Source organism: Entelurus aequoreus, linkage group LG26, assembly GCF_033978785.1.
Source record: "Entelurus aequoreus isolate RoL-2023_Sb linkage group LG26, RoL_Eaeq_v1.1, whole genome shotgun sequence".
NCBI classification, from domain to species: domain Eukaryota; kingdom Metazoa; phylum Chordata; class Actinopteri; order Syngnathiformes; family Syngnathidae; genus Entelurus; species Entelurus aequoreus.
This window is the reverse complement of record NC_084756.1, coordinates 34,197,338-34,212,337: the sequence shown is the minus strand read 5'-3', so window position 1 is coordinate 34,212,337 and position 15,000 is coordinate 34,197,338. Positions and strand designations below refer to the sequence as shown.

General features: G+C 41.4%; 2 protein-coding genes across 3 annotated transcripts in view; both read right to left on the bottom strand.

Annotated features, from left to right (window-relative positions):
* Positions 1 to 5,811, bottom strand: part of rft1 (RFT1 homolog) — a 34,893-nt gene extending 29,082 nt beyond the window's left edge. The window contains exons 1-2 of the mRNA XM_062038293.1: positions 5,558 to 5,811; positions 5,401 to 5,486 (exon numbers count right to left, since the gene is read on the bottom strand). Of these exons, the coding sequence (XP_061894277.1) occupies positions 5,401 to 5,486; positions 5,558 to 5,620 (149 nt within the window). The 5' untranslated portion in view covers positions 5,621 to 5,811. The remainder of the gene's footprint in view (positions 1 to 5,400; positions 5,487 to 5,557) is intronic.
* Positions 5,812 to 9,907: 4,096 nt separating this feature from the next.
* Positions 9,908 to 15,000, bottom strand: part of LOC133643486 (protein kinase C delta type-like) — an 88,607-nt gene continuing 83,514 nt past the window's right edge. For both annotated transcript variants that reach the window (XM_062038099.1, XM_062038100.1), the window contains exons 16-18: positions 13,739 to 13,927; positions 10,950 to 11,078; positions 9,908 to 10,432 (exon numbers count right to left, since the gene is read on the bottom strand). In XM_062038099.1, coding sequence (XP_061894083.1) covers positions 10,274 to 10,432; positions 10,950 to 11,078; positions 13,739 to 13,927 — 477 coding nt within the window. In that variant the 3' untranslated portion in view covers positions 9,908 to 10,273. The remainder of the gene's footprint in view (positions 10,433 to 10,949; positions 11,079 to 13,738; positions 13,928 to 15,000) is intronic.

The window sequence follows — 15,000 nt, the reverse complement described above, 5'->3', positions numbered from 1 at the left end:
TGATGGACCAGTCTGGGTTTGGAGGTTGCCAGGAGAACGCTACATTTCGGACTGCATTGTGCCGAGTGTGAAATTTGGTGGAGGAGGAATTATGGTGTGGGGTTGTTTTTTCAGGAGTTGGGCTTGGCCCCTAAGTTCCAGTGAAAGGAACTTTGAATGCTCCAGGATACCAAAACATTTTGGACAATCCCACGCTCCCAACCTTGTGGGAACAGTTTGGAGCGAGCCCCTTCCTCTTCCAACAAAGCAAGGTCCATAAAGACATGGACGACAAGAGTCTGGTGTGGATGAACTTGACTGGCCTGCACAGAGTCCTGACCTGAACCCAATAGAACACCTTTGGGATGAATTGAGAGCCAGGCCTTCTCGACCAATGCGCTTTTGGAAGAAGGGTGGATAATTTCTATAAACACTCTCCGCAACCTTTTGGACAGCCTTCCCAGAAGAGTTGAAGCTGTAATAGCTGCAAAAGGTCATATTGAACCCTATGGGTTAGGAACGGGATGGCACTTCAAGTTCATATGTGAGTCAAGGCAGGTGGCCAAATACTTTTGGCAATATAGTGCATGAGCCTAATATGAGCTAAAGATGTTAACAGAGTTAAACGAACGGTACCCAAGAACCTAAACTAACACTGAATGAGGAGCAAACAAATACGCAGCAGGCGGCAGGTAATGTGAAAAGGGAAGAACAAAAATTTATTAGCACCTGTGCAGCACATATACAATCAGGGCATGTCACGTGACCAGCAAGTGGCCAATCAGTCATTGAGAGCACAAGAGACAATACGTCAACACTCCCACTAGCTCTCATACTGTTAACATCATCATAAAAATAAAAACATTTGAAACAAAATCAAAAATCACATGTCATAAATCACATGAATTATTCTCCAAACATAAAGCTTGAGAATTTCGACAATTTGCATTTGGTTGCAGGCTTTGTCATTACATCTGCTACCATTTGATCTGTGGGAAGATATTGTAGACATATTTTACCATCATTCACAGCTGATCTGACAAAATGATATTTTATGTCGACATGTTTGCATCGCTGTCTGTTTACAGGATTCTTGGCTAATGCAATTGCACCCTGGTTATCCTCATAAACCTTTGGTGTAGCAGACTGACTCCCATCAATGCCATTTAAAAGTTGGACTAAATACATACATTCTTGTGTAGTTGCAGCTAAGGCCATATATTCTGCCTCACATGTTGACAGTGCAACTGTTGGTTGCTTTTTGGTCTTCCATGAAACCAAAGGACCATTTTCACACAAGCTTATACAATATCCAGTTGTACTCCTTCTATCAGTGGCGTCAGTCGCCCAATCGGCATCACTGTAAGCATGTAGACTCAAACCATTTTCACAATATTTGTAACACAAAACTTTGTCTGTTGTACCTTTTAGATATCTCAGCACATGTTTCACAGTAACCCACTGTTCCTCTGTTGGATTACTAAAGTATTGTGACAATTTGCTTACTACAAAGCTTAAATCTGGTCTTGTACATGTACTCAGGTAGATCAAACTTCCTACTACTTCTCTGTACAATTTTACATCTGACAAGAGCTCAGAATGGCTGTAATTTAGCTTTGGTTCACAAGGTGTCGCTCTAGGTTTGCAATTCACCATGTCAAACTTTTCAAGCAATTTTACTGAATATTTTTTCTGTGACATTTTCACACATGCATCACTCTGGCTAAAATCAATACCCAGAAAATGTTTCAGATGACCTAAATCTCTCATGTGGAATCTTGCTTTAAGCATTTCTTTTACATTCATCACTGCATTTTCATCACTGGCAGCAATGATCAAGTCATCAACCCATATTATCAGAATCACTTTTTCATTGTCAGTTTCTCTGATGTAAACACAATGGTCTGTCAGGTTTTGTACAAAGTTGTTGTCAGATAAATAGTCATGTAATAACTTGTTCCAGTTCCTGCCTGACTGTTTCAAACCATATAGTGACTTCTCTAACCGATACACCTGTTTGGTACTAGAGTGCTCTTTATAACCCTCAGGTTGTTCAATATAGATTTCGCAATCTATTGGAGCATGCAGATACGCTGTTTTAACGTCCATCTGATGTAAAATCAGGTTCTCCTGAGCTGCTTTTTGCATGATAACACGGACACTGGTCAAGTTAGCTGTAGGAGAGAACGTCTCGTCATAGTCAACGCCCATTTTCTGACTATATCCCTTAGCTACGTATCTTGCTTTATATTTGTCAGAACCATCAATGTTATTCTTAATTGCATAGACCCATCTACCCCCCACTACGTCTTTACCCACAGGTAAGTTGGTCAGGGTAAATGTGTTATTCTCTCTGAGTGACTGCATTTCGTCATTCATTGCATTAACCCACTTTTCTGAATTAGTTGAGTTTACAGCTTCCCTGAAGGTCAGGGGTACATCACACATGACTCTATAACAATAGTCCATGCTAAAATGTGTCTGGTCATCACTATCCACTTCACATGTATAATCTTTTAAATATTCTGGTGGTCTCCTATCTCTGGTAGGATAACGTGTAGTGTCCTGTGCTGGACTGCCCTCAGGTTTTGTCACTGGACTCTGAACATGGGGACTTCTCTGAGCTCGACCTGGACTCCTCTGTGCATGGTCTGGACTCGCATGTCTATGCCTAGTCTCCTTTTTCACCCTATGAGTGCCAGGATAATAGACTATGTAGGCCGGGCTATTTTTGTCATATCCTACAAAAATACCCTCTTCACACCTTGACTCTAGCTTTGTCTTGTCCTGTTTATATGCATAACATGTTGACCCAAACTTTTGCATTCTAGATACATTTGGTCTTTTTCCAGTCAACAGTTGGTAAGGAGTCTTTTTAGTGCGTCTGTTAAAACACCTATTTCTAATGACAGCAGCTGTCTGCACTGCATATGTCCACAAACACTTAGGTAACTCGCTCTCTATGAGCATACACCTAGCCATGTCAAATAAGGTTCGCCAACTGCGTTCAGCAGTACCGTTTTGATGCGGCGAGTACGGTGCCGACGTCTCATGTCGGATTCTATTAGTACGAAGCAGTGTTTGGTAATTCTTACCAGTGAATTCCGTACCCATATCAGACCTAATACATCTGACCTTCCCATAAGGGGCTACGTCTGCTAAGAACTTTTCAGTTGCTTGGACTGTGTCACTCTTATTTTTAAGAAAATAAGTAAACATTGCACTGGAATAATCATCCGTAAAACATAATGCATATTTATGCCCATCCTTAGACTCTGTGGCTATTGGTCCTGCTAAATCAGTGTGTACCAAATCTAGAGGAGCTTTGGCCCTCATATCAGGCTTCCTGTTTCTAGTTTGGACAAACTTGCCTTGTGTACAGACATCACATTGTAATGTTGACTTGTCTACTTTACCTTTAATAGTCATACCAGAAACAACATTTTGTAATTGTTCTACATCTGCATAATTACAGTGACCTAGGATCTCATGCCATGTCTGTAAATCATTACATCCCATACACTGGTCATCACATTCATTTTTCTCCACTGTGTGTAAATAGTACAATCTATTGTGTTCATGGATATAGAATTGTGTACCGTTTCTGTGTTGTAGGACGTCTTCACCCTCCTTGAAGATGACGGTTGCTCCGCTGGCAGTAGCTGCTTTCACAGAAAAGATGTCCTGCGGGTATGAAGGCACAAATAGTGCATCTTTCAGCACTGTGCGTCGGTGGCGTCCTGCGCTGTCCACCAAATACACCTCTGCATCTCCTCTGCGCTCGGCGACCCCTTTGCTCCTGGTTCCATCGGCCAGCTCCACACAGTGAGTTTCTGCCTGGAACCCGTCGTCAAAGGATTTGAACCTTGACACGTCGGTGATGATGTGAGAAGTGGCTCCTGTGTCCACCATCAGACCTTTTCCTCTGACACCAGATCCGCGTCGGATGTCTCTGCGTCCACTTTGGATGTCTCCGCGTCGGATGTCTCTGCGTCCACTTTGGATGTCTCCGCGTCGGATGTCTCTGCGTCCACTTTGGATGTCTCTGCGTCGGATGTCTCCGCGTCCACTTTGGATGTCTCTGCGTCGGATGTCTCCGGCAACGAACGCGTAGTCATTGTCCTCCACTGCCTCGGCGACCCCTCGGGCGTTGTCTCGCCTCTGTCTCCGTCTGCAGGTTGCGTCACGGTGTGTGTTGCTCCTACAGTGGCTGCACCACTGTGTTTGTTCACATGAGGTGGATTTGTGACCTCGTTGGCCACACCTGAAGCAAACAATATTGTCCACACTCCCCGTCCAGCGAGTCCCACTAGCACTGGCCGTAGCAGGTTTGCCCCTCGGCTGAACTCGGGCCTTCATGACGTTGTCCTCTGATGCAGTCGTGCCGCGTAGTTTCTCTGTATCCTCATAGCTGCGGAGTTTTGTCTTGAATTCTGCAAACGAGAGTGTCCTCTCACTCTGCGTAACGTGGATTGAGAACGGTTTGTATGATTCTGGTAATCCCTTCAAAACCATAGCTATTAAAAGCCCATCACTCAAAACCTCTTCCGCGTTTCTCAATGCAGTAATTGCAGTCTCTGCACGTATCATATATTCAGTCACACTTTCACTGCTCAACTTTTGCAGTGAAGTAAGTTCAGTATACAAACTGATTACACGTGGCTTCCCTTTACCTGCGTAGTATCCCCTCAGGATTTTCAACGCCTCGCGCCCATTGTCTGCTGCCTCCCTCATTACAAGGGACAGACTCTTATCGTCGAGGAATTGTATGAGCTCCGCGTAGGCTTCACCATTCTTTTCTGCATCTGCAGCGCGGACAGCAGCCGTTGCTCCTTCTGCTGGCGGTGTCAAGATTGTGTCTCTTAGTTTCTGTAGGCGAAGGTGGCCTAAAAATTTGGTCTCCCATAATTCATAGTTCTTTTCGTCTCCGTCAAAGACGAGTCGATACCATCGACCACCACCAGTACCTCCATCTCTACAAGCCATGGTGCTAGTAGTAGTAGCCTACTACTAAAACTAAGACACGCCGTTTTATCTCGGTGGCTCACCGGTAAAATAAATATCCTCTTGGGTAAACTCGACCTGGGCCCATAACCTGTTAACAGAGTTAAACGAACGGTACCCAAGAACCTAAACTAACACTGAATGAGGAGCAAACAAATACGCAGCAGGCGGCAGGTAATGTGAAAAGGGAAGAACAAAAATTTATTAGCACCTGTGCAGCACATATACAATCAGGGCATGTCACGTGACCAGCAAGTGGCCAATCAGTCATTGAGAGCACAAGAGACAATACGTCAACAAAAGAGAATATGATGAATACTTTTATACATTTAGGGAAAGTAACCTAAAATAAAATCAACTTGTCAATTTATGATCATGATTTATGCCCACCACTGATGGATGCATTGTTCCGCTTACCTGACGTTCACCACCCCGATCAACTCCTTGGACACAAAGCGCAGAGTGAAGGCGTTCAACAGAAAGGTAAGCACACGGAACATCACCTGACAATGAAGAAAATAATAATTTTATGAACATGACCGGATATTATTAAACACTTTTATGAGGAGCTCACCTGTAGCAACACATTGTACGACGCCAAAGTGGACGCGCTCTTCAGGAGGTCCTGAGAGCTCATTGGCAACCTTTATGTCACTTCCGCTCTAAGTTTAAAAGTTTAACATCACGTTTCCGACGTTAAAAGCGCAACTTTAATGTCCTACACGGCGTGGAAAGAGCCAGACGAGCACACGGTCGGGACGAATTCAGCGGCGTTTCCACTTCCGGACACATTGGTGCGTGATGACGTCACGTACGTTACGCACGACGCTGTGGTGCGCGTACGGCAACGTTGCCAGATGGGAAATGACAAATTATCGTTTTTTTTGTTTTTTTTTAGCAAAACCACCGTGTTTTTAATTTAACATTGCTCGGGAACATATAACACAGTCCAACATTAACATGGACCGTGTGTAGGATGACTTAAAAATGCAGTTTTACTTGAAATAAACTAACTACCGTTCACTGTTGAGGGGGGGAAAATGCCATTGGTAGAACAGCGCCCCCACCTGGCTGTAGAGAGGATATATGCTCGTGTATTCTAAGTGGCCAATCGATCCATCGCACATTTATTGATTATAGGGAGAATCTTTCGTACAAATACAGTAACTATTGTACGTCTGGCAACGTTGGAGCCATGACGCTATTTGGCGTGCGCGCGCACCTTACTAGACCACACTTCAGTTTATATGGCCCGTCAATAAAGTCCTGAAATATTTTATTACTAAATGTATTGGTTCTTTCGTTTTTAATCATATTTATTTTTATATTTATTTATTTGTTGTTTTTATTCAGTCATTGGTGGAGCTAAGGATAATATTTGATTATTGTTTTTAATATTGTTGTGCAGCACTTTGGAAACATTTTTGTTGTTTAAATGTGTTACATAAATAAAGTAGATTGGATTTCCATTTTTATAAAAAAAAAAAATTACATGAAAGCTACTGCATATTTTAAACTTTAATATTATCCAAAATTGCAATAAACATCCTAAATTCCAACCATTTTTCATTGTCAAAAAATAAATACTTAAGTATCTGCTTGTTTAATATTCAGAAATTGTACACTTTAACAACAACTGTAGATTTTACGGTAAAAACAAACAAACTGGCAGCATTCTTTTGTACATTACACGTAAAAAAGGTATAATGAAATGCATAGTGTTGCGTAGGACCAGTTCTTCCTCCAAGGGAATCCAAGTTACTGGTCAATCCCAAGTTCTTTCCATGACATATATGCTGAGTAAGAAGGACCATCAAGACAGAATTGGAATATTTCCTAGTTTATTCCAAAGCTTTGGGAGATCAACTTAATCAATACATTCGTATCGGCTGCTCTAGATCAGTGGTCCCCAACCTTTTTGTAGCTGGGGACCGGTCAACGCTTGAAAATTTGTCCCACAGACCAGAGGTGGGGGGGGGGTTTAATTTGTTTTTTTTTTCATAAAGAAATACAATCATGTGTGTTTACGGACTGTATCCCTGCAGACTGTATTGATCTATATTGATATATAATGTACATATTGTGTTTTTTATGTTGATTTAATAAAAAAAAAATTTTTTTTAATATTAATTAATTAATATAATAGATTCGCTTACAAAAAATTACCAAGTTTTAGGTCCCTGTGCAGGATCTCTTGAAATTAAAAAAAAAAAAAAAATTTTTAAATTTCGGTCTGCGGACCGGTACCGGGCCGCGGCCCGGTGGTTGGGGACCACTGCTCTAGATGATCTGGCATTCAAACGGAAAGAGACTACTTCTTGAATCCGCAAACAACCCCACCCTCTCCAGAAAGGAATACAGGCTCATTGTTCTACTACAGATAAGATATAAGAGAGTACTCCAACTCATACATTCCAATTATTCAAGGTAACACACACAGTTTACTTGCGGGCATAAAATGAAAAAATAGAAAGAATACAAATGGAAAAACACTAGCTGCTTCAAACATGACTATGAATAAAGAAATAACTCTTAAACATATATATATGCATGGCTCCACAATAGTCAATTGTGTAATATCATGAGACAAATACTTATATTATATTGATATATTATTCACTGTTACAAGCGGCCCTCAATGGAAAAGGCATGCAAATAAATGCAATAAATTACATGCTTTTTTTATTTATTTATTTGGGCTTATTGGACCCTAATTGGAATAAAAACTAAGTATCATCTTTTGATATGATGTACTTAGTCCATAAGTACACAAACGTGTACTTCATGTTTAATGACATGCTAATTCTTATTTTTACACTTTTTTCCCCCAAATTCCATTGTATGTTATACTTTTCTGACACCACCAGATGGCAGTATAAGTGTCCACATAAGTGGCCATAAGACCCCAATTCAGTAGTGTACACAATTTTGGAAATAAGAGCTAAAAGGTGCTGTCCACGCATGTGGCCACTAAGCCTTTAGAGGTTTTAAGGTGGATTTGCAGATAAATGTGGTGTTATTACAGCTAAACATAAACAACATTATGGTGTGTTTTTGGAATAAAACTGTGACATAATGAATTGTAGGAAAAAATCATCACTATTGCAACTTTCCAGCTGCACTGTAAATGCATGTTAAATCATGTCGTTAATAAAAAAAAACTACAACAACATTCACCTCACATGTGGTTTGGAGTCTTTGAGGGTTTTAATTAGATGTAAAAGATGAAGACAGTAAAAAACAAAACAAAAACAACAGCCAACCAATATACATGTTACTCCAATACACACCATCTATGTACACAGTCTCAGCTACTTCACATAATGTAGATATTCTATATACTGTACTTATACTGTATATATCATGTAAATACTGTATTCATTCAGCAGTCACAGGAAGGAATCTCACAAAAATTCTACAATTCAAGATGACTCCCTCGTTTTTGTTCATCTCAGGTGTACGTACATTTTAATCAACACATTCAGCTATTCCTAACGTTGCAATGTTCTTAACGGGTTAATACGAAACGTGACACCAGATGGCAGTAGTGACATTAGGTGTCCAAAGGACCGCATACTGAGAAATGAATCTGAGGACTTTTATTTAAAATTGTAAACGAGATAAAACCAATCTAATATAGATGTGCTTAAGAAGCTTTTTACAGTTTAGGTGACAAAGTGTGTTATTATTAACATTTTCCCGAGTTACCTTTGAGTATTGTGTGTCGAATCATTTTTGTTTTCTGGGGACCTGGACACACCTTCTCATTCAATGAGTTTTCTTTATTTTCATGACTATTTACATTGTAGATTGTCACATCAAAACTATGAATGAACACATGTGGAGTTATGTACTTCACAAAAAAAGGTGAAATAACTGAAAACATGTTTTATATTGTAGTTTCTTCAAAATAGCCACCCTTTGCTCTGATTACTGCTTTGCACACTCTTGGCATTCTCTCCGTGAGCTTCGAGAGGTGAGGATGGTTTTCACTTCACAGGTGTGCTTGAAGCTCATGGAGAGAATGCCAAGAGTGTGCAAAGCAGTAATCAGAGCAAAGGGTGGCTATTTTGAAGAAACTAGAATATAAAACATGTTTTTGGTTATTTCACCTTTACGGAGCCCCTAAAGGGACATGGGGGAATTTTTTTTTGTTAAAATATCTTATTTTTTTTAAAATAAATAATAATAAAAATTTCTCTTGCGCACGATATAGTTTATTTTTATTAAATTATTTTAAAAAAATTAAAAATTAATTTTTTTAAATTTTTTTTTTAGACATGTATCTCGTGCGCAAGAGAAAATGCGCACGACAAACTTTCTCTTGCGCACGAGATAGTTTCTCGTGCGCACGAGATGGTTTATTTTTATAAAATTATTTAAAAAAATAAAATAAAGTAATAATTATTATTATTATTTTTTTTTTTAGACATGTATCTCGTGCGCACGAGAAAGATGCGCAAGAGAAACTTTCTTTTGCGCATGAGATAGTTTATTTTTATACAATTATTTAAAAAAAAATATATATATATATATTTTTTTCTCTTGCGCACGATATAGTTTATTTTTGTTAAATTATTTAAAAAAAATTAAAAATTAATAATTATTATTATTTTATTTTAGACATGTTTCTCGTGCGCAAGAGAAAGATGCGCACGAGTAACTTTCTCTTGCGCACGAGATAGTTTATTTTTATAAAATCATTAAAAAAAATAAAATAAAGTAATGATTCTTTTTTTTTTTAGACATGTATCTCGTTAGCACGAGAAAGATGCGCACGAGAAAGTTTCTCGTGCGCACGATATACATGTCTAAAAAAAAATAATAAAAAAAAATAATAAAAAAATAAATTCCCCCATGTCCCTTTAGGGGCTCCGTACACCTTTTTTGTTGTTAAGTACATAACTCCACATGTGTTCATTCATAGTTTTGATGTGACAATCTACAATGTAAATAGTCATGAAAATAAAGAAAACGCATTGAATGAGAAGGTGTGTCCAAACTTTTGGCCTGTACTGTACTTCACTTTAATTTATGGCGCATTTAAAACAAATATTTTATAAAGTGCTCCACTGGGGTCCCCCTTGGGCCCCTTAAAGTTTGATTTTAGGATGTGCTGCAGGCCGCTAAAAAAGGAGCAAGTTGTACCGTCCTATTATTACGATGATTGTATTCATTAAGGCATGCACATTCATATTTACACTTCCTCTTAATGCGCTAACAATCTAAGGCGAGGCAAATACTGCTGGCGGAGCAGCTCCTTGGCAAGTGCGACTCTGGAGTTGGAGGGTTACTTCTCTAAAAGCTGCTCCATCTTGGGGTTGATGAAAGAGAAGCCGGCGAAGGCGGCCTGGTCCATGGAGTCGATGAAGTTCTTGTCGCTGTAGGACAGGCGAGGCTTCTCGCTCAGGAACTCGCGGTCAAAGTTGCTGCAGTCGTTGGGCGCTCGCTGGAGGCGGCGAGAAAAGGTGCAAAGTCAGCAAACATGGTGTGTGTGTGTGTGTGTGTGTGTGTGCGTGTGGGTGGTTGGGGGTGGGTGTGATATTGTTTTTTAGTTTTGTTTTGATAGTGATGACACACAGGCTATTTAAATAAATTCTGTATACTTGAATGAACTTAGAAAATCTATTGCAGCAGAGTTACTTATAAAAATAAAAAAAGGTGAGGCGGACCTTAAAAGTACAGTAAACATTTTTGAGAAAATATATATATATATTTTTTGTGTGCGTATCTTAAATCTGAGGTGATATCATTTAAATGGATGTCTTTCATTTTCTTCTATGATGTCTAGAAAGGGTGGTACTAAAGAGGTAAGCATTTTTTGGAGGTCTCGAAAAGGTATGAAATACAAGAATGTGTGTGTGTGTGTGTGTGTGTGTGTGTGTGTGTGTGTGTGTGTGTGTGTGTGTGTGTGTGTGTGTGTGTGTGTGTGTGTGTGTGTGTGTGTGTGTGTGTGTGGGTCATACCACTTTGGGCTTGAAAGGCGGCTCCACTTCTTTGTCCTCCAAGGCCTGCCAGTCGATGGACTTGAAGAAGGCGTGTGAGCGGATGTCACCTATGATGCCCAGCCTGCGTGTGGGGTCTCTTTCAAACAGCTGCACACAAACACATTCCAGGAAGATGAGAAAACAAAGTCTGGATGTTTTTCTTCTCAACGTGTACATGACACACCAACTACGAGCTTCTTCTTGACACCTGGCATCACTGTTTACATCCCTGGGAAGCATTTGGGAGTTTTGTGAAGATTCCCCTTTTTCCAGGCCTGTGGGCACGCATGATGTCCTTATCATGACGTCACCACACATGATGTCACCACGCATGATATCACCACGCATGATATCACCAAGTGTGACATCACCACAACATTAGCATGACGTCACTACGCATGATGTCATCACGCATTACAACATTAGCATGACATCACGGCACATGACGTCATTAGCATGAGGCCACCACGCATGAGGTCATTAGCATGACATCACCACGCATGGTGTCACCTAGCATGGCATCACCACGCATGAGGTCATTAGCATGACATCACCACGCATGACGTCATTAGCATGACATCACCACGCATGGTGTCACCTAGCATGGCATCACCACGCATGACGTCACCACGCATGTCATTAGCATGCCGTCACCACGCATGATATCACCAAGTGTGACATCAACACAACATTAGCATGACGTCATTACGCATGATGTCACCACGCATTACAACATTAGCATGACATCACCGCACATGACGTCATTAGCATGAGGCCACCACGCATGAGGTCATTAGCATGACATCACCACGCATGGTGTCACCTAGCATGACATCACCACGCATGAGGTCATTAGCATGACATCACCACGCATGACATCAACACGCATGATGTCACCACGCATGACGTCACCACGCATGACGTCACCATGCATGGTGTCACCTAGCATGCCATCACCACGCATGAGGTCATTAGCATAACATCACCACCCATGAAATCACCACGCATTACGCCATTAGTATGACATCAACACACATGTCATTAGCATGACGTCACCACACACGATGTATTTAGCATGACGTCACCACGAATGACATCATTAGCTTGACATCACCGCGCATGATGTAATTAGCATGACCTCGCCATGCATGATGTCAATAGAATGACATCACCATGCATGATGTCATTAGCATGACGTCACCACGTATGACGTCTTTAGCATGACATCACCACGCATAATGTAATTGGCATGACATCACCACGCACGATGTCACCACTCATGACGTCACCAAGCTTGATGTCACCATGCATGAGGTCATTTGCATGAGGTCATTAGCATGATGTCACCACACATGACGTCTTTAGCATGACATCACCACGCACAATGTAATTAGCTTGACATCACCACGAATGACGTAAATAGCATGACGTCGCCATGCATGATGTCAATAGAATGACATCGCCACGCATGATGTCATTATCATGACGTCTTTAGCATGACATCACAACGCACAATGTAATTAGCATGACATCACCACGCACGATGTCACCACTCTTGACGTCACCAAGCTTGATGTCACCATGCATGAGGTCATTAGCATGATGTCACCACACATGACGTCTTTAGCATGACATCACCACGCACAATGTAATTAGCATGACATCCCCACGCACGATGTCACCACTCATGACGTCACCAAGCTTGATGTCACCGTGCATGAGGTCATTAGCATGACGTCACCACGCACAATGTAATTAGCATGACATCCCCACGCACGATGTCACCACTCATGACGTCGCCAAGCTTGATGTCACCATGCATGAGGTCATTAGCATGATGTCACCACACATGACGTCTTTAGCATGACATCACCACACAAAATGTAATTAGCATGACATCACCACGCACAATGTCACCACTCATGACGTCACCAAGCTTGATGTCACCATGCATGAGGTCATTAGCATGACGTCACCACGCACAATGTAATTAGCATGACATCCCCACGCACGATGTCACCACTCATGACGTCGCCAAGCTTGATGTCACCATGCATGAGGTCATTAGCATGACGTCACCACGCACAATGTAATTAGCATGACATCCCCACGCACGATGTCACCACTCATGACGTCACCAAGCTTGATGTCACCATGCATGAGGTCATTAGCATGACGTCACCACGCACAATGTAATTAGCATGACATCCCCACGCACGACGTCACCACTCATGACGTCGCCAAGCTTGATGTCGCCATGCATGAGGTCATTAGCATGACGTCACCACGCACAATGTAATTAGCATGACATCCCCACGCACGATGTTACCACATGACGTCGCCAAGCTTGATGTCACCATGCATGAGGTCAATAGCATGACGTCACCACGCATGACGTCTTTAGCATGACATCACCACGCGCAATGTAATTAGCATGACATCCCCACGCACGTTGTCACCACTCATGACGTCACCAAGCTTGATGTCACCATGCATGAGGTCACCACGCATGAGGTCACCACGCATGATGTCATTAGCATGAGCAACAAAGTTGATAGTGATCAAATTTGTTGTCTTTTTCTCCAAAAGAGACTGGATGAAGAACCGAAGCGTTAAGCAAATCCTGATCAAGTCCCCTCACTGCATGTGAGAGAATGACAGCAGATTAGGATGAAATGTCAGTGATTCCTTTAGAAGAAAATGTTCTATGTAGTCCCCCCCCCCCTCCCCCCCAGGCTGTTCTATGGTCTGGCAGTGACGGTGCAGACCTTCTCCAGCAGCTCCTTGGCCTCCTTGTTGATCCAGCGGGGGTAGTGCGGAGTGTCCATGCGGATGGACTCAAACAACTCATCCTCATCGTCTCCGTGGAAGGGGGATTGTCCCACCAGCATTTCGTAGAGCAGCACGCCTAAGGACCACCAGTCCACTGAGAAGGAGTACTTCTGGCCCAGCAGGATCTGCGATCAGACAGCAGAGACTAAGCCTGGACACACAAACATCCTTCTTCGCTAAGAAAGGACACAAGAACACTTTTTAGGATGCAAAATAAGAAGATTTGTAAATCTATAAAGCATCTGACTATAAACCGCTACTTTTTTCTTACACTTTAATCGGTGAGGCTAATTGTTTTTTTTCATAAGAGACGCTGAAAAGGTGTGTTATTGTTTGTGCTACTGCGCCATCTTGTGGACGAGCTCGTTCGCTGCAGGCGCTACAGTTTGAAAGTCTGTAGTATTTCCTTCTGTTTCCTGCCTCGAACCGGAAGTACAAGTGCCGTTCCGTCTACTAACCGTCCATAGCGTTTCTACTCGTATGGTTTCCTCATCACTCCAAGCTACGTTTGTAAGTTTTACAATATAACTACAACTATTCATACTTACTTCACTATCCCGTGTGAGATGTCCGGAGGAGTGTTTTCATGCATGTTTGTATGTGCTATCGTAATGTAATGAAGCTAGCGTCATTAGCATTAGCTAATATGCTAACACGTTTACAAGGGTCTGTGTTAGTATTATTAACTTACAATGACATTTATTTTTCTATTGTTTCACTTTCACAAATTCCTCAGTAAATTCACCAAAATGTCACCGTGGAGTTATTGAGTGCGTTTATCTGATTGGAGAGCTAGTTTACGCAGCTAGTGGGTCCACGACAATGACTTCTGTTTTGTTTGATCAGCCATTTTACTGCCGTGTCACAGACACCGTTTGGAAACAAGTATATAAATAAACATTTCAACAATCTTTCCGAGTAAATAACTCATTTCACAACGTATATATCTGCGGCTTGTAGTCGGGTGCGGCTAATATATGGAAAATATTTTTCTCCCCTAAAATTTAGTGGGTGCTCCTTATATAGTCCAGAAAATACGGTATGCTGTCAAGCACACAACCTTTAACAATGATACACTGTAAGAATACCAAACTATACTACCAGCAGTTGGAGGGGAAAAAGTTGAGATTTTTTTTAAGTGTCACAAAGTCGGGAATTTTTATATACAATCTGTGTACTGTATATACAATCTGTATAT